The sequence below is a fragment of the Lipomyces doorenjongii genome (assembly GCF_038497915.1).
Source record: "Lipomyces doorenjongii strain NRRL Y-27504 unplaced genomic scaffold V1508scaffold_6, whole genome shotgun sequence".
NCBI classification, from domain to species: Eukaryota; Fungi; Ascomycota; class Lipomycetes; order Lipomycetales; family Lipomycetaceae; genus Lipomyces; species Lipomyces doorenjongii.
The window spans coordinates 218,564-234,918 of NW_027118073.1; the positions used below are offsets into that span (position 1 = coordinate 218,564).

The 16,355-nt window shown below is 43.8% G+C and overlaps 9 protein-coding genes across 9 annotated transcripts; 4 read left to right on the forward strand and 5 right to left on the reverse strand.

Annotated features, from left to right (window-relative positions):
• Positions 1-298: 298 nt before the first annotated feature.
• V1508DRAFT_243511 (uncharacterized protein) lies at positions 299-1,734 on the forward strand. Its single transcript, XM_066936367.1, has 3 exons — positions 299-754; positions 812-1,060; positions 1,118-1,734. Exons 1-3 carry the CDS (start codon positions 397-399, stop codon positions 1,339-1,341), a joined length of 831 nt encoding a protein of 276 aa, XP_066798037.1. The 5' UTR covers positions 299-396; the 3' UTR covers positions 1,342-1,734.
• Positions 1,735-1,914: 180 nt separating this feature from the next.
• Positions 1,915-3,281, reverse strand: V1508DRAFT_410929 (eukaryotic rRNA processing protein EBP2-domain-containing protein). Its single transcript, XM_066939387.1, has 2 exons — positions 3,211-3,281; positions 1,915-3,122 (listed from the first exon to the last, which is right to left on the reverse strand). Exon 2 carries the CDS (start codon positions 3,102-3,104, stop codon positions 2,127-2,129), a length of 978 nt encoding a protein of 325 aa, XP_066798038.1. The 5' UTR covers positions 3,105-3,122; positions 3,211-3,281; the 3' UTR covers positions 1,915-2,126.
• Positions 3,282-3,418: 137 nt separating this feature from the next.
• Positions 3,419-4,721, forward strand: V1508DRAFT_410930 (uncharacterized protein). The gene is made up of 2 exons (XM_066939388.1): positions 3,419-4,051; positions 4,101-4,721. The coding sequence occupies exons 1-2, from the start codon at positions 3,506-3,508 to the stop codon at positions 4,338-4,340; spliced, it is 786 nt and encodes a 261-aa protein (XP_066798039.1). The 5' UTR covers positions 3,419-3,505; the 3' UTR covers positions 4,341-4,721.
• V1508DRAFT_410935 (yeats family-domain-containing protein) lies at positions 4,611-6,366 on the reverse strand. The gene is made up of 6 exons (XM_066939389.1): positions 6,212-6,366; positions 5,728-5,920; positions 5,498-5,649; positions 5,268-5,438; positions 5,098-5,218; positions 4,611-5,043 (listed from the first exon to the last, which is right to left on the reverse strand). Exons 1-6 carry the CDS (start codon positions 6,221-6,223, stop codon positions 4,955-4,957), a joined length of 738 nt encoding a protein of 245 aa, XP_066798040.1. The 5' UTR covers positions 6,224-6,366; the 3' UTR covers positions 4,611-4,954.
• Positions 6,367-7,675, reverse strand: V1508DRAFT_381309 (uncharacterized protein). The gene is made up of 5 exons (XM_066937694.1): positions 7,383-7,675; positions 7,207-7,319; positions 6,991-7,148; positions 6,804-6,932; positions 6,367-6,744 (listed from the first exon to the last, which is right to left on the reverse strand). The coding sequence occupies exons 1-5, from the start codon at positions 7,572-7,574 to the stop codon at positions 6,674-6,676; spliced, it is 663 nt and encodes a 220-aa protein (XP_066798041.1). The 5' UTR covers positions 7,575-7,675; the 3' UTR covers positions 6,367-6,673.
• A 590-nt stretch (positions 7,676-8,265) lies between these two features.
• Positions 8,266-9,893, reverse strand: V1508DRAFT_402385 (uncharacterized protein; the record flags this gene model as incomplete). Its single annotated transcript, XM_066938481.1, has 2 exons — positions 8,266-9,390; positions 9,438-9,893. The coding sequence occupies 2 exons, from the start codon at positions 9,891-9,893 to the stop codon at positions 8,266-8,268; spliced, it is 1,581 nt and encodes a 526-aa protein (XP_066798042.1).
• A 1,758-nt stretch (positions 9,894-11,651) lies between these two features.
• V1508DRAFT_365512 (uncharacterized protein) lies at positions 11,652-13,143 on the forward strand. The gene is made up of 4 exons (XM_066937333.1): positions 11,652-11,894; positions 11,985-12,069; positions 12,126-12,801; positions 12,854-13,143. The coding sequence occupies exons 1-4, from the start codon at positions 11,817-11,819 to the stop codon at positions 12,879-12,881; spliced, it is 867 nt and encodes a 288-aa protein (XP_066798043.1). The 5' UTR covers positions 11,652-11,816; the 3' UTR covers positions 12,882-13,143.
• A 90-nt stretch (positions 13,144-13,233) lies between these two features.
• On the forward strand, positions 13,234-14,397 carry V1508DRAFT_381317 (eukaryotic translation initiation factor 2 alpha subunit-domain-containing protein). The gene is made up of 2 exons (XM_066937695.1): positions 13,234-13,400; positions 13,458-14,397. Exons 1-2 carry the CDS (start codon positions 13,323-13,325, stop codon positions 14,307-14,309), a joined length of 930 nt encoding a protein of 309 aa, XP_066798044.1. The 5' UTR covers positions 13,234-13,322; the 3' UTR covers positions 14,310-14,397.
• V1508DRAFT_365520 (PCI domain-containing protein) lies at positions 14,333-16,273 on the reverse strand. Its single transcript, XM_066937334.1, has 6 exons — positions 16,056-16,273; positions 15,948-16,004; positions 15,649-15,885; positions 15,204-15,593; positions 14,810-15,157; positions 14,333-14,756 (listed from the first exon to the last, which is right to left on the reverse strand). The coding sequence occupies exons 1-6, from the start codon at positions 16,137-16,139 to the stop codon at positions 14,547-14,549; spliced, it is 1,326 nt and encodes a 441-aa protein (XP_066798045.1). The 5' UTR covers positions 16,140-16,273; the 3' UTR covers positions 14,333-14,546.
• Between the last annotated feature and the right edge of the window lie 82 nt (positions 16,274-16,355).

A 16,355-nucleotide genomic window follows, 5' to 3' on the forward strand; every position in this document is an offset into this window, starting at 1 on the left:
ATCGCACTTGTATTTCTTTCTGCCAATACTAATATAGCATTGAAGATAATTTCGAGGCCATGATAGACAATATGCAGAAAATTCTCTGTGGGTAATTTGCTTCAAAAACCGCTGCGACAACTCGTCGACGAGAAGTCAGTGTCAAAGACGGATGCGGCGGTGGTTCGTGTTCACTGCTAAGCCAAATGGGGATGTTCATGACCTCATCGCCAACGGCGCGTCACACCGGGAGCGAATTGAGTCGGACAGCTCGGTTACTGGACATTCATTCAAGTATATGAATCAGTGATTCGATAAACCTACTTTTCAGTCCTGTGGCACCCGAAGCACTCCGGCGTTACTTGTGTTGGGCGGGCATCGATATTGGAAGAAGTGCTCATATTTGAAACAGCAGCAATGGATGCGAATGGCCGGAAGGTCATAGTATGGACTGGTACGACTTCCGGGTTGAACTTTATGGCTCTTGAGCAGTTACTAGTCAAATCCGCTCATAGCCACGGTACATACGGCAGCCACTTTCATGGAAAGCTAGCTCCAGAAAGTATTGAGAAATTTAGAAGACGGAGCGCCGACAGTCGAGATCGGACAGCATCAGTGTCGTCGAAATCGTCCACTGCATCGTCTTCAACGATGGAAGCTCCGCGGCTACATCTCATATTAACCCTTCGGGATCCATCAAGCGAACACGCAATTGATGCCTTACAGATATTTAGACAGCTTGCTGAACAGAGTGGATCACTGGTAGAAGGAATTGGTATGTTTTCGACTTGTTTTTCCTTCTTGCAAAATGGCACGTGCTAATTGCACGTAGAATGCGATCTATCATCCTTTCGAGAAACTCGCAATTTTGCCAGCAAAGTACTGGGAAAGAATTTAGATATCTCCACTGTTGTTCTCGGTGCTGGAATAGCGTGCTGGGGACCACCATCATTCACGGAAGAAAAGTGCGAGATGGGGATGGCAGTAAATCACTTGTCGCAGTGGCTGCTGGTTGCACTCCTCAGTCCTCGTATCAAAGACCGTGTTGTATTTGTTGGTAGTAGTCTCTACAAGAATGCAGGTGTGCGCTTTACGATCTTTGAAGGAGGAAAATTATCTTGCTGACGAGGTATGCTAGATTTGAGTGGCGTGATGTCAAGGACCAAGAAAGGCAAATCGGTCGGTCCCATTCCCAAGGCTATATCTTACGCAGCGACGAAAGCCGTCCAGGCTTTATGCCTTGGTGGGTGGGAGAAATTTTTCCGGGGTACAAACGTAGATGTCGTTCTTTGCACACCGGGTACATTAAGAATTTGTGGTCGACGTAGTTTTCAGAGTCAAGGTATCATGTTAACACTATAAGTAGGATTTGTACCGTCTACAGATTTAAAGAGACATTCGCCACTATATGTCCAATTTCTAATGCACCACGTTGTCAGCAAATTGTGGTTTACAAAGACACCAGAACAAGGCGCGAACGTGATTGCTCAGACCGTTATTTCGTCTCTGTACGACGGAAAGAGGAATATCTGCATTGATAAACATTTGAACGAGAGTAAGCTCGATTTCACACACATTAACACTGACTCCATAGAAGTCGATAGCTCTCTAAACGGTTGTCCGCTTGCCGCGATCAATTTGGGAGCTACTGATTCGATGACTGTGATTCCTGATGTACCTGGTGAGAGCGATGACACTGTCGCTGCCCTTCAGGAGGCCCGCATTGATCCGAGAGAAAAGGAGATCATTGCGTATTGGAACTGGACCTGCGCAATAGTTAAGGAGCGGGAGCTGATGATGCCTGACAACGAAGACCAAAGACAGTATGATGACTATTCATCGTAGGATTAGCGAGCTGGAGCATTGATATGCTAGGAGTTACATGGCGCACTGGCGTGTTTTGTATTTCAGCTGAAGTATCTTTTAAGTGTTGTATATATATTCATGTAGGTCGTACGCAGAGACGTAAATATTCATACGGTATTACGACCAATTAATGCTTAATAAAGTCGACATTTTATTATATACCCAGATCATTCACCTCCATTTGCACGGCAAGATAATGCATAGCCAAATGAAAGCCGCTATAGATAAGATTATAAATGCAAAACTTCTTAACCCCAATTCAACCAACACAAATCTCCCGCTTATTTCCTCCGTTTATTCTTTCCCTTCGAACTGTTCTTACTATTACCCTTGGTGATAGAACTTTTGTCGGAACTATGGTGGCGAGCCAGCTTTTCCATGTGACGGTCACTCTTGACCATCTCAGCAAAGTAATCTTCTGGACGGGAGAACGGCACCTTGTTTTTGAGCAATGCACTGCGTCCCTTAGTTACCGCTGCCAATGCTTGATTGTAGAACGCTAACTCGCGTGTGAGGTCGTTATTGGCGTCTTCGACAGTTGTAGGCTCCTCCGACGTGACGGTCATATGATCATTGAATGTAAAAGACAAAATCGGTAGCGCGATAGTTGAAAGCGAATGCTTCAGAGCTTTAACATTGTTGACTGTGAGCTTCTGGTGGGGAATAACATCAATGGTTGTGTCATCTTCAGCTTCTGATTCCGAATCGGTGGGGAGATCAGAGAGAGGAATATCCTCTTCCTCTTCCTCTTCCTCTTCCTCTTCCTCTTCCTCTTCCTCTTCCTCTTCCTCTTCATCTTCATCTTCTTCCTCGTCTATTATGCGCTTCATCTCGTTCCTCTTTCGAGGAGCTTTTCGCACTATATCTTCCTCTTCATCCGATTCTGAATCGGTTGACAAATCATCCTCAAGCTTTGAAGTATCTATTATCGGCAATGTATATTCTGCCCCTTCGTCGTCCTCGTCGTAATCATTTTCCGCCTGTCCATCGCTATCGACGTCCTCAAATTCTTCCTTATCATCTTCAGAATGATCCTCGTTCTCCTCTATAACCTTTGCAGAAACCTTGTTCGGATTCTTACCCTTCTTTGACAAAGTCACGACCATATTCCTAGGTTCTTGGAAATCCAGTCTAGGTTTCTTATTGGCACCTTTCTTAACATTTTCTTTCTTCTTCTGTTTATCTTGCATCTTCGTTCTCATTGCCTCATGATCAACACCACGGTGCCGATCAAGCGCGACTTTAAGCTTGCTGACCATATTTCAACGTGGAAATATCTGAAAACAGCATTAGTTCAAAATGATCATTTTATACCACTAACTTCAAGAACAGAGATAAAAGCTTGACTCTAGCTGTATAACTTACTTTATTAAATTGCGAAGTGTGCTGATACACTAACTTATGTCAACAGAATCAGGATTAATTGCCAATGTCACTTTACGGTCCAGTTGCAAATTTCAGCCGCAAAAATTTCTCCACCGTTGAACCTCCGACTTTGGGTTAGGTTTGTCCAGTGCTGAGCCGCACGTTCCAAGCAATTTCGGAAATTTCCTTGAGATCCGCCAATGCACAGCCGCAGTGTGAGATTCAGTAAAATATCATAGTTTGATCTGGTCTGTGATGCATCACTAATCGGAAAAGTGTAGACTAATAACGGAAGATGGTGACGGAAAATACGGGGCCCAAGGGCGTGATATTAGACTCCCAGGTAGCTGGAGCAGAGGCGAACCAATACAGACTTCGAGCTCTGCAAAGGCGATCTGTGCAGATGGTTGCTCGAGCGCCGACAACTATGACAGTCTTGGAAGATGAGGCGGAGAAAGAGAGAGGTTTGATATTAGAAGAAGAAGGCAGCGTTGAATATGTCCCATCACAGGAAATTCGACTAGAATATAGAAAGACGAAAACCTGGCTGCTTGAAAAGCGAAACCAAGCAGATGGCGGCGAGGAAGATAGTGATTTAGACTCTGAATTGGAGGAACTGGATTTGGACATAAATGGAGAGCGGAAGCGGGAAGATATGACGGTTTTGCGGAAATGGAGAGATCAACGACTGCAAGAGCTACTGGCCGACGCGGAGGTATCCTCTTTGGGTGGCCGACTGCAGACATTTGGAACGCTGAAAGATGCTGATTCTGACGGTTATTTGGACGCTCTGGAGTCTGGAGATCGCAGCCAAGTAGTTATCGTACTTCTATTTGATGACGTAAGACTGAAATAGTGTTGGCTGGTGCGACTGCTGACGACCTTATCAGTCTCAAGAAAGCAAAATGATTTCAGCGTTGCTCTCACAAATTGCTCAACAATATATTGCTATTAACTTTATTCGAATGCACTATTTGGAGACAGAAATGGATAAAGTTGGAATACCTGCCATACTGGCATATAAGAACCATGGAGACCAGATTATAGCGAACATCACACGAGTTATCGACGAGCTACCCCCCAGCGCGGGACCGACCGCTGCAACTCTGGAAAGTGTGTTAAAACGGTGAGCGGTGCTTAATCAGCGTTTACGTGATAATTCTGCCAGACATTCGTGTGGTGATTCTAATGGATGTTAGATATGGCGCACTGTGATCGCGCATATTCAAGACAGGCTCTATCTTTTCTACACTGATTTGTGAAGACCCACTTGCGCCGACTCTTCGTCAGTCTATAGCAGAATGAACTCAGACCAGATTTGGAGCACTGTGCAGATTGCTTATCGTTAAACAAATTGTCTGTCTGCTCTAAGAGTAAGATAGTATGGACTAATCGCTAAGGTTATATGTTGTTTTAATTGCTAAGCTCCAATTATATAGTACACACAGTATACAAGAACAAACCGATACTCATCAAAACCCCAAGCAAATCAATAAAGCATTGCGTCATTATACATAAATTATACATATGTTTACGCTATGCCACAACAAGGACATCATTAACTCAAGCTGCGAAGGAGTCGGCTAAAGACCAGCTTCATATAACACTGACCGATTTAATTGTGAAATACCACCGACGTTAGATATTATCTAATCATAACTAGGTTGGAAATCACCAACAAACCATAAAACAATTAATCCTAACTGAAAAAATAATCTAGTAAAACAACAGTAAGTCCCACTTATTATAAATCGGCTCTCTTCTTTACAAAGTCCCAGAGCATTTTTAGTAGACTGTCGGGCAGTGTGAATAGGTCCAAATGGAATTCTCCTTCTAATGGAGATATCGTTAGGTAAAAAATGAGCATGCGGCAGGAAATGGGCTTACCTTCAACATCATTCTTGACATACATATCTGCCGTCCTGTTCTCCGTGACCATTTGCACAACTTGAAGTATATCATCTTGACCGAGTTTCTCTAGCCCTTCGGCCAGTCGCTCCACATCAATCTAAATCATGTTAGTCAATGTCAAGTCAATACATTGTAGCTGTACATACCGATGACTTCTCCTGCTTGCTCTTCTTTTTAGATGCTTCCGCGCCTTCGTGTTTCCTCTTGTCTCTCTTGGCTTCATCTGTGGGAAGCGGACTACCGGAAACCGCAGAATCTGGAAGCGACCCAGATTCTGCAAGAAGCTTCGCCAGGAGCGGCCGCGAGGTTGGGAATGACTACAAGAGTGTTATATAATTGCGATGATCCGCACACTAAGGTATCCATAAGCACTCACCAGTTTATGTTCGCTTTCATATTTAGGTTCCAAGAAATTCAAATCATGAACAATTGATTTTTCTCCCCCCTTATCCACCACATGCATAATAATTGTCATATCGAATTCACCCCATCCTTGTTCCTCTAATTTGAATGGTGGTTTTTTAAGGGCTGGTGAAACAGAGTTAGTCGTCACAGGGTAAGTAAATGAAAAATCTCACATAAGCTCAGAAACCAAACGAAACTTACTTCGATTAGGATTTTGGAAGGTCGGATGTAATTTGTATGTCACTTTGTCGAATATATTGGCAGGTAATTCTCCTCCGGATGGTCCAACAAGGGTGATCTTGACCGACCACTTGCGCATCGGAAATCCTTCGCTCACAGGAGCAAGATCTGTCAAAATCTCACTTGTTGTCGTTACCTTAATTGTCCGCACAACCTGCAATAGGCCATTCGTTAGATACTAATTACGCCAATGCAAACGGATTCCGATCATTTTGATTCAGTAGAAATATGCGAACAAAGAGATCGCAATCTTGGAGCCCCAATTGCCTATCGCAATTTCGGCAGATGGCAACATTTTGATAAATACTCAAACTGAATCGTGAAATATGAGACTGGGATATCACTTTGTTCCTAACATCATACCTCGACGCGTCGAAACGGGGAATCGTCTATCCCTCGCATATCGAGATGCAAGGACACCGGATAAGCAAACCAGTCTACTTACTTCTTGTGTCATATTGTACTGATATACTGTAAATTAGCCTATCGTAAGAAGAAATACGTGGTGGGAGAAGTGTGAAATTGTGGGCTAAAGTTAGTGATCGTGCTGCAATCGCAGGTGAGTGCAACGCAGAAACTAGCTTTGTGCTACGTTCAAATGCGGCCAACTCCTAGAACAAATGTCGAGCAACCCCGGCCTTCCATTCATCTTACGAACAACATACTGATTAACGTTCGAACGTGGTATATAGAATAACCAATTTTGAGTTTTGCGTTACAAAAGATTGTCCTTTGCATTTCCCCAAATCACAGTGAGACTTCAATTGATTACAGCATATGAATATGGTAAAAGGAAGTGACTTCCATTCATTGCAAATCGACATCCCAATCCGAATTACATAAGCTCTCATTAAATTTCAAACATAATTTCCATTACATCAATAGTCTCCAATGCAAATTATCTTTCTTACTTCTTGCCGAAAGCCGCGGAATTCAAATCCTGAGCTTCACTGAACTTGTCCTTAAATAGATTCGCATCTATAAACACATTGTTAGAAACTTCCTCGAGAGGGTCAAAACAGCCTTCAGCGACTCACTCTCGGAGTTTGCAAAACGAATGGCCAGAGTTAGAGCTTCCGGTTCGCCCTCACTGATGTCGACAGAGACCGTGTAGACCCAGCTTCGATCGCTACCAACATTAGGTGAGAGCTTCAGTTCTGGCATAACTTTGAAGAGTAAGCAATCTATCTATCTATACGGAAATAGTGATTAGGTGGCGCTTACTGTAGTGGTTCGCACAAGTTTTCAACGTCTTGTCTCTTCGCATGACCAATCGAACTTTACCGGACTCCTTATGCTTCAAAAATCGGACGTCACCGGTTCCTCGCTCCTTCCATTCACCGGGTTCATTAGACTTATCGAATCGGAAGAGCTTAGCACGACTACAACGTTGGTTAGACCCATGAAGTCCTGTTAATGAAGGAAGGGTGCAATACTCACATCTTAAATGTGACCTCTTCTTCTTCCTCATTTGACTTCACGTCGACCTTCTCGAGCTTAACTAGTGGCTCGAAATGAACATCGGGCGAAGCTGGAGCCTCGTCCGCATCTCCCTGTAAAAGTTGTTAATCAAGAAATTTGGATGAATTTCCCTTTATTGATCTGAATGAACATACATCCTCGTCTTCTTTAGATGACGCTGCAGTAGCAGTAGCTGTCGAGATAGAGAATGACGAACTGGCAGGCGCGCCACCAAACATGCTGAACACATTGGATGTTGGCAGCGTTGATGGGGTCTTTGTCGCTGGCGCAGGCTTCCCCTCGGCCGCACTGGCAGGCACTTCTTGTTTCGTTTCTTCGGCAGACATTGCTGTAAATAGTTTCTGACAGAAAAGAACACTTTAATGTATTAGTATATTCGTCTATCTATGACGTGCCAAGATCGTAAAAGATCGGATGGAAAATGAGAGGAAAGGGTGATGCTGAAAAAATTTGGGTGTAGCACGCGCTCGTGAAGGTTTTAGGTTTAGCATCTGGACACATCGCGTCAGCGCGGTCAGGTTTTGCCCAATCGGACATCTAGGCACCAGTAACTCTTCATAGATTCTTCATTCATGAAGATCGCGCTGCATAGCACTGACGCAAGCAGAATGTATTCGATCATTGGTTTAATATGGTAGCAGCGGGACAGGCACGCCTACTTGGGTGATCCTTTAGCCGAGAGTTCATACTGACCCGTCATAGTTATACTCCTTCAGGTTTTACCGTGGGATCTGTCACGGCAAATATTGGCATGTACATATCGCAGCTACAAGTTTATTGCAATAAGGTCATCGTCCACTCCAGAAATAGAAGTATCGTGGACAGAACGAAATTTCATCAACAGCCCAACAAATCGTCATAACCGCTTAGAAAACGAACGCAAATCTCGCATAAAGCAGAATAGCAATTGTCATCAAAACCCAAACATGAAACTAACAACCTAGCGCCTGTTGCAATTCAAATGGCGAACCCACAATCCTAAGGACATTCAGTTACACACCAAGAGCGCACATCCACTCAAATATGCTTTGATCTTCTCTTGTTTTTCACGTATTTATCAAAAATTTTCTTAGCCTTCTTGCTAGCAGCGGCTTTGTTCTTGTGATGCCTACTCCTCGCGTCCTCATGCGCGGCATTGAAACCTTCCACAAATTTGTTACAGGCTTGGACCATCTTTCTGTGCGCATTACCCGCGTTTGACACCGACGACTTGAGCTCGACAATTTTATACTGCCGATATATCTCGTACGCCTTGGAGTTTAAGCTCTTCAAATGTCCGGAAACACTAGAGACTGCCGTTTCCATGGAAACTTGTGCTTTCTGCCAGGACGTGTACAAGCCAGTCCAAAGCGACGCGCCTTTTTCTCCAGAACTTCTTGTGATGCCACTCAGCCACTGCGACAATTCAACTAAGCGCTGACTCGAGATCTCCTTAGCAGTGTCGTACTTCGTTTTGACAAATAATGCACCTTGATTCCCACTCCTAGTCATTAATATCAGTGACACATTGTAGCCCTTTAGAATAGTAGGCCAATCAATAATCTTAGAATACTCAGAACAATGTTCTGAAATACTTGCTTTCAGTTGCACTAGTCTCTCTGCACTACAGTCAGAAAACCCTTTCGCAGCTGGCTTCACATAATCCGTATACAGCTCCTTAGATTTGAACCGAATATTCGCTCCGTCCGCAGTTGTCCACGCTTTGAATGATTGCAAAATACTATCACGACCATCATCATAATCGATTGTGTATTCTTGTCCACCTAGATACACGATGTACCACTTTTTGAATGCCATCGAAGAAATGGTAATGTTTATATCACCCCAAGCATCTTTTGGATCAAGGGTAATTAAAGCTTCGTCTCCAAAGACTTTTGATATTGCTGGGTTTAGAACACATTCACCATATGCATGCGACACTGTATCGACATCGAAAGAGGGACTGATATGAAGCGCAGGCGACCAGAAGGAAGACGGTCGCATCACCGTGGGAGCCTTTATAAGGATGCTATTCTTGCTGATCACGTGAAAGCGGAAGTCTGTCTGATGAAGTTGCGCCCCATATGGCACCGACAGACAGAAGATATGTACACAAACTGCGAGAGACGCGATAACAGCTCCAAGGACGAGCCTGTTCCAGACCTGTATAGCGATTAGCATCAGCAATATCAGGGGTATGAGATTCTTACAGTCTTCTCGTAAACAGAACTCTTATTGGCACGAACTGGAGTATCTTTCGCGACGCTATGAAGCGAGTCATCTCGCCAGGTAGAACGAGAAGCAGATATCAAGGAGTTATAGATGTCGTAATCATCTATATCGATTAAATCGTTCGTAGATAGTGACATAGATGGGTCGCGAGCCTGACATACCCCACTCAGGCGCCGAGCCATAGATAGTCTTTCAGCAAGGAAGTCAAACTCACTTTGGACCTGCTGCTTCGCATCTGAAAGAATAAGAATCGGCACGTTGACAACGCTGGAAACTCGCCGCAGGTTCTCCATCATACGACTTGTTATGCCCCGAGGACCAGCGGGATCATAATAAACGACAATCATGTCTGGACAAGTCCGCCGGTTCAGCCGTGATACGCCAAAGCAATCGCCATGGACTGCGTACAGTCTCGAGTTCTGACCATCAGACATAGTGTCTATGGCAATATAGCGATCGCCCTGTTCCAAGTTCACATATTCACAGCGACTGATATTAGGTACCCAGCTTATCAAGTCAGGTAGAAACCCTAAGTTTTCCAACCACGACAAAAGGAAAGAGATGAGTGGAGAGATGAGAACGGATGGCGCACATTTATATGTGTTTATCAGCTTTGGTTGGACCTTGGTCAGTACATCACTGTTATCTGTGTTACTGAAGTAGATAACATTCGGGATCCCAAGAACAAGAGCAGTCGATAAGAAGTTGTATCTAAATGAGATCCAGTTGAAAAAGTCATTGATATAGCGGATGCAATATACTATCACCGTCTGCAATTTTACTACATCGGTATCGTCAGCCACTGTAGACTGTCGGGACATTCTGCACAAGCTGGATTCTGCTGTATCTCTCTCGCCGAGAGCATTTGTATCGCATCGTAGATTGTACCCACTGGCAGCAGAAAAATCACTCAACCTGCCGGATCCAAAAGGCCCAAAATTTTCATCTCCGCTTCGGAGACTCTCATTTGCAATTGCCATATGACCACCTAGTTCGTCCGGGGTATGCGGTGTGTCTTGATACACTACAGATTCATGCACCTGAGGGATGCTTTCATCGTGCCCGTACGCGGCGACATATTCAGCTTCTGACGAAGAAGACGAAGCAGCCGATCTCACACCGGCGCTGCTGAATATGGAGATATTGTCGTTAAATTCCTCTTCATCCATATTGGAAATATTTGATATTACACTGTAGGAGTCCTCGTCGTCGGTACTCATTGTCTCAATGGATCTTTCGTACAGATTGGACGAGGAATGCTTGCCTAGCGAGCTACTCGCTGACCCTGGTGGGCTGATGTAAGGACGCGAAGGCATTAAAAATGCATAGTCCTCCTCGTCTCCAAAATTGTCAATCGGCATGTTGGTATTGCAGTTAGTTTATTAGAAAGAAAGCACCTGTCGAATCCCTTGTCAGCAACTTCCGTACATGTGACATATCTATTGGTAAGGGATAAATACCTGATTCTTTTCAGCTCGCAACCACACTGACTATTCTCCTTGCATCTGATGCTTGAGATCTGTTCAAGCGATAATACCGTTAGACTCAAAAGTTTGCTGCAAAATATGCGGGGACTTTCGACCTTGCTGATGTGGTAGTAGAATAAGTAGAGCGCAGATCACCGAACTCCCAACACGCGTTCCCACTTACACTGCCTAAAATAGTCTAGGTTTGTTTTGGGTGACTAACGCAAAAAGGAAAAATTACTGAAAGTGCGTTAGTTAGTTAAACTTGTGACCAATGACAAACTGACATGTTAGTTGAAACTGTTGAGAGCGCGTTTAGTCGTGACCAAGTTTGCTATTCAGCAGATCTAATGTAGTAGCGTGTTAATGGCTACTCAGCACCCTCGTTGATGTTATTGTTATGGCACATGTATCTGAAATACGAACTAGCGCTTGAAGGTAATCGAAATGGCATATAATAAGGGGATGGAATTACTTGATTGTAACAGTCGGCGGGCAAAGGGCCGTCGTAATCTTGATTCAAACCACCAACTTACTTAGGCAGATGCTTCGCTTTTCTGGTTAGTTCAGCAGACTGTAGGCGCAGCCTGCTGATTAGAATTCTCCAACTATGCGTTGTCCTATAACGATGCTCTCCGCCGACCCTCTCGAGCTCAACAACCCTTTCCCATGACATCTGCAACGTGAAGCCGCATGGCAGCATCCACTCCCCTTCCTGCGGCATCAGAGCGAAGAAATAATCCCGGAGCATTATCGATTTACTGCCATTTGACATCTACTCCATTGTTAAGAACTTGGAGCGTTTGCGATTACGATTATATTGACGCAATTATTCGTTGTTTTGTGTCGTGTGTAACTTCGTTAGAGTAATTTTTACTGTTTACATAGCCAATGGCCGGACCAACTGTTTCAGCCGGCAGTGCATCAAGAGGGGATTATGACACGTTAATCGATGTTGATGCGGAAGGGGTAAATTCAACTTTTCGAATTGACGTGGATGAGATTTCTCAGCAAAATGTCCATATGCGCTATGAATTCAATTACTGACGTAGTTTGCAGGTCGATCTTGGCGAAACTGACCTTGAGTTTCATGATTTCCATACCGGAGACAACGTTCAAGGGAAAATACCTGCAGGAGGACAGAGTACGTATAGAAATTAAATAATGTAGAAGTTGGCGTGGTTCTGACATGGATCAAAGATCGCTTGTACGAGCCTCCATTATCTCTCGAGAACGATCCAAATCGGCCACTTTCGATATGGACGGTACACTTCTACGCGCAGTTTTTCAACGTTGAAACTTCAGATGTCTTGCAGAGATGTATTTATGCTCTTTATCCACGCGTCTCCTTTGTTGATACGGTTGGCGACAACCCAGACTTATACGGCCCCTTTTGGATCGCTTCCACGGTTATCTTGGTTCTGTTCTTTTCATCAACACTGGCTGGCGCCATCGCTTCACATGTGGCAGGTATACGTTATGAGTATAACTTTGGAATACTCTCAGCTGCTGCGGCGTTGATGTACGGATATACTTTCGTTGTTCCAATTCTTCTATGGGGCGTTTTGAAATGGTACAGATCTGAGCATGCTCGGCTTCTGGAATGCGTCACTTTATACGGCTATGCCAATACCGTCTGGGTGCCGGTCGCACTGGTCTCGATTTCGCCAATTGAAATATTCAACTTCCCGACAATTTCTAATATTGTGAGGTGGGCATCGGCGGCGGTGGGATTTGCCATTTCAACTACATTTTTAGTACGGAATCTATACCCAGTTTTGAATAGCACCGAGGCAAAGACATCAAGAATCTTACTTATTGGAGTGGTTCTTGCACACATGGCCCTTGCATTTGTTGTCAAGCTCGTGTTTTTCGCGTAAGTGGAGTTACGAGAAATAATTTCATTCTTACGTTAACTGGGTCTACAGATACTCTATCGACGACAATTCGAACTAGATTGAATCAGCCATGGGACGAGAAACCTTGGGAGGAACGAACTTCTGTTACATCACAGAAAGGACATCAGAGAGGGACATTGGATGCTTCGAAATTAGTTACTGTTATCATCTTTAATGGTAGCATCTCAGTAGATTTACTTCACTTGTATTGGTAAATAGCAGTCATGATTGCAGTATGTAACTCTATGACGAACGAATTTGGAATACGTGTTGCAACGGAAAAACCATGTAACTTAATGTTAATGTGCATTATAATGAATGGAAATAGAGGATGCACCGAATACCCTAACCCGGACCACCCAGGGCCAAAAAAATTTACTGAAACTCGTCGTTCGGCATTTGATCGCTGGCTCATCAAATATCCTCAACGACGTCTCTACAATATCTGCACGAAGGTTATAGATAGATTCGAATCTGGATAACTATTGGACATCAAAAAATGAGTCTTTCCAGCTGCCGCTATTATGAGAACAAGTACCCCGAGGTCGATGACCTAGTGGTTGTCAATGTTCGGCAGGTACGATATCTACGATGACCGAATCTTGAGATAGATTCTAATTGACATTCGTGATAGATTGCGGAGATGGGTGCTTATGTAAAGCTACTTGAGTACGATAACATCGAGGGCATGATCTTGCTGTCTGAACTTTCTCGTCGTCGTATTCGATCAATCCAAAAGCTCATTCGAGTGGGCCGCAACGAAGTTGTCGTGGTTCTTCGCGTCGATAAAGAAAAGGGTTACATCGATCTTTCAAAGCGTCGTGTTTCTGCGGAAGATGTGATCAAGTGTGAGGAAAAATTCAATAAATCAAAGGCGGTCCATTCGATCTTAAGACATGTTGCGGAAAAGAATAGTATTGCTTTGGAGACACTATACACTACAATCGGTTGGCCGTTGTACAAGAAATATGGGCATGCTTATGATGCATTCAAAATTGCCATTACGAATCCTGATACAGTGTTTGACGGCATTGAAGCGCCTTCTAACGCTGTGTTGGATGACTTACTACAGCATATATCTCGCCGCCTGACGCCACAGCCTACCAAAGTTCGTGCTGATGTCGATGTTACATGCTTCGGATATGAAGGCATCGATGCTGTTAAGACTGCATTAAAGAAAGCAGAAGCGCTTCATACTGATGCCGTCCCAGTTAAAGTCAGACTAGTCTCACCTCCTTTATATGTCTTGACGTCCCATTGTCTAGACAAGCAACTGGGTATCGAGATCCTAGAGAAGGCTATTACAGAAATTGAGAAGAGTATCAAGGAAGCTGGCGGTGAATTTGCAGTTAAGATGCAGCCGAAAGCAGTTACCGAAAGCGATGATGCCGAACTTCAGGCTCTTATGGAGAGAAAAGAATTGGAGAATAAGGAAGTGTCGGGTGATGATGATGACTCCGAGAGCGAAGCAGGTGACATCGAATAATGGATCAGCAGTGTTATCCGGAATTGTTTTGCTCTCAGCTTATTTATTTTACTAACTTTTGTAATATAAACGCACATTTTACCTCTAAAACTTTCGCTGTGTTTGTATCGACGTCTTTGCACTGGCAGGTTCGGGTCAATACTTTCATAACTGATATCATCACGACCGTAATGCGTGGCGACCAACATACAAAACGAAACAAGTAATCCCACCTACAACTGGCTAAATACATGAAATTCATGCCTTCACGCCGATCATCTCTTCTTTGGAGATAAGGTGGCTCAAAGTCTCCACCAACCCAAGAAGACTGGAGATGTTACTACTCCATTCATTCAATACATCATTAGCATCTTTTGGTTTGTCGAAAGTAACAATCCTTTCTGGACGGTTTATACGCGCATAAATTGTTCCTTGAGTTACCAAATCCGATAGATAAGTCTCAGTCTCCTGCTAATGTGATTAACTCCAAGGGGTCTTTATGTTAATTAATAGTAGCTTACCTGATCAGAGAGATCTAATAGGGTCTTCAGTCGAGAAGTATGAATTCTAGTGTAATATTTCGCAACGACGCGAATGTTATGCTCAATGACTCTCTTTCGGAGATCGTCCCAACGTTTCTCGCCCTTAGGACTTGAGACTTCGAAAACTGCCACCTTTCTGAGTTGTACACCATATATCTCATCAATTCTTGGCCACCGCATCAACTCGTCAACCGTAAAGCACTTAATCAATTCAGATTCCATCGGTAATAGTTGAAGTCGAGAATCTGACTCAATCCTGTGGATAAGATCCGACTGCTCGTTATCGAATGGAGCAAGAATGATGAAGTACACAATGCTACGCAAAACCTTTTCAAATTAGCAAATACTAAGCAAGCCATTAATGCCAACATACATCTTTCCATTTCAATTCATCATCCTTGACACTTGCTGTATCATACACGGCGCGATAGTGCTTACAGACATCCAAGTACTTATCGTCATGTAGCGATATCTGAATCATCAACTCATAGAAACGCAATCGCAAGTCCTGCACTTCAGGATTATCGAAGTACTTCGTGGATATTTTGCGGCTCAGCACCGTGGCCTGTGAGAAATCGCCGCGAGCCACGCAAAGTTGAACCTGTTCCAATATGAACTCGGTTTTCTCTCGATTATCCATAGATCCATATGTTTCTACTTGTAAATCACACATCAGATCAGCAGCGGCGTCAATATGGCCCCGATCTTCCTTGATCTTCGCCAGCATACGAGTGACTCGAGCGCGCTCAACCTCTACAAAGATCTAATCTCTTTTAGCATCTGACCAGCATGATCACATATAATATACAACGACTAACCTTTCCCTCGGTGACAGTTCGTATATTCTCAATGGTTTCCATTTTCGTTTCCATATCAGGAGCTTCGTCTAAGAATGTGATCACTTCTTGGACCATCCTAGTGATTGCTTGTTTCAATTGACCATGCTTCTTGGAAAGCAGTTGAACTTGCTCGTTCATCTGCTTCCAATCGCCTGTGTTCTTGTAGATGGTAATGATTTTGACAAGAAGTATTTCCGTGGACGCAAGGTCAGACGACTTAAACAAGAGTCAATGCTATTCCCCACTCTCTCATCCATACATGAACAATGCCAAAATACCTGTCGAGTCTGCTTCTCTAGAGCGAGCAGACGTTCAACTGCTCCCTGAATGTCCATCTGAAACCTATCAGCCGAGAAATCTCATAGTTTACACTTGGATGGACATACCGTCAGAAGCTCATCGATCTTAGGCAGCTCGACTTCTAGGACATCACTGTAGTCCTTTTCAGGCTTCAAGATTCCATCTGACATTTTGAAGGATATTTATTGAGAATATTCCAGAAGACCAATCACAGGTCATAAAATCTCCGTTAATGAAGCGTGGATCGTTTCAGATCAGAATAGCCTTGATTACAGCGCGTCGCCGTGTTTGGAATTTTAAACGGTGTCAATATAAGATACGCCAGCGATAGATTTCTACCATTAAAAGCATTCCTCTTCCCCATTTACGTACCCTAACCTAAATTC

Bases quoted from the DNA above. Each gene is read 5' to 3' on its own strand.
- V1508DRAFT_410935 (XM_066939389.1), bottom strand. The intron at 5,650-5,727 runs GTAAGTTTCGTT...CTGTTTCACCAG, and splicing joins CTTCCAAAATCCTAATCGAA to CCCTTAAAAAACCACCATTC. The intron at 5,219-5,267 runs GTATGTACAGCT...AACATGATTTAG, and splicing joins GCAAGCAGGAGAAGTCATCG to ATTGATGTGGAGCGACTGGC.
- V1508DRAFT_365520 (XM_066937334.1), bottom strand. From the start codon at position 16,139: ATGTCAGATGGAATCTTGAAGCCTGAAAAGGACTACAGTGATGTCCTA. The intron at 15,158-15,203 runs GTATGTTGGCAT...TAATTTGAAAAG, and splicing joins ATGAATTGAAATGGAAAGAT to GTTTTGCGTAGCATTGTGTA. The intron at 14,757-14,809 runs GTAAGCTACTAT...TCACATTAGCAG, and splicing joins TATTAGATCTCTCTGATCAG to GAGACTGAGACTTATCTATC.
- V1508DRAFT_365512 (XM_066937333.1), top strand. From the start codon at position 11,817: ATGGCCGGACCAACTGTTTCAGCCGGCAGTGCATCAAGAGGGGATTAT. The intron at 12,070-12,125 runs GTACGTATAGAA...CATGGATCAAAG, and splicing joins AATACCTGCAGGAGGACAGA to ATCGCTTGTACGAGCCTCCA. The intron at 12,802-12,853 runs GTAAGTGGAGTT...CTGGGTCTACAG, and splicing joins GTCAAGCTCGTGTTTTTCGC to ATACTCTATCGACGACAATT.
- V1508DRAFT_243511 (XM_066936367.1), top strand. From the start codon at position 397: ATGGATGCGAATGGCCGGAAGGTCATAGTATGGACTGGTACGACTTCC. The intron at 755-811 runs GTATGTTTTCGA...AATTGCACGTAG, and splicing joins ATCACTGGTAGAAGGAATTG to AATGCGATCTATCATCCTTT. The intron at 1,061-1,117 runs GTGTGCGCTTTA...GAGGTATGCTAG, and splicing joins TAGTCTCTACAAGAATGCAG to ATTTGAGTGGCGTGATGTCA.
- V1508DRAFT_410929 (XM_066939387.1), bottom strand. From the start codon at position 3,104: ATGGTCAGCAAGCTTAAAGTCGCGCTTGATCGGCACCGTGGTGTTGAT.
- V1508DRAFT_410930 (XM_066939388.1), top strand. From the start codon at position 3,506: ATGGTGACGGAAAATACGGGGCCCAAGGGCGTGATATTAGACTCCCAG. The intron at 4,052-4,100 runs GTAAGACTGAAA...CGACCTTATCAG, and splicing joins TCGTACTTCTATTTGATGAC to TCTCAAGAAAGCAAAATGAT.
- V1508DRAFT_381317 (XM_066937695.1), top strand. From the start codon at position 13,323: ATGAGTCTTTCCAGCTGCCGCTATTATGAGAACAAGTACCCCGAGGTC. The intron at 13,401-13,457 runs GTACGATATCTA...CATTCGTGATAG, and splicing joins TGGTTGTCAATGTTCGGCAG to ATTGCGGAGATGGGTGCTTA.
- V1508DRAFT_381309 (XM_066937694.1), bottom strand. From the start codon at position 7,574: ATGTCTGCCGAAGAAACGAAACAAGAAGTGCCTGCCAGTGCGGCCGAG. The intron at 7,320-7,382 runs GTATGTTCATTC...CAACTTTTACAG, and splicing joins CATCTAAAGAAGACGAGGAT to GGAGATGCGGACGAGGCTCC. The intron at 6,933-6,990 runs GTAAGCGCCACC...TACTCTTCAAAG, and splicing joins AACTTGTGCGAACCACTACA to TTATGCCAGAACTGAAGCTC.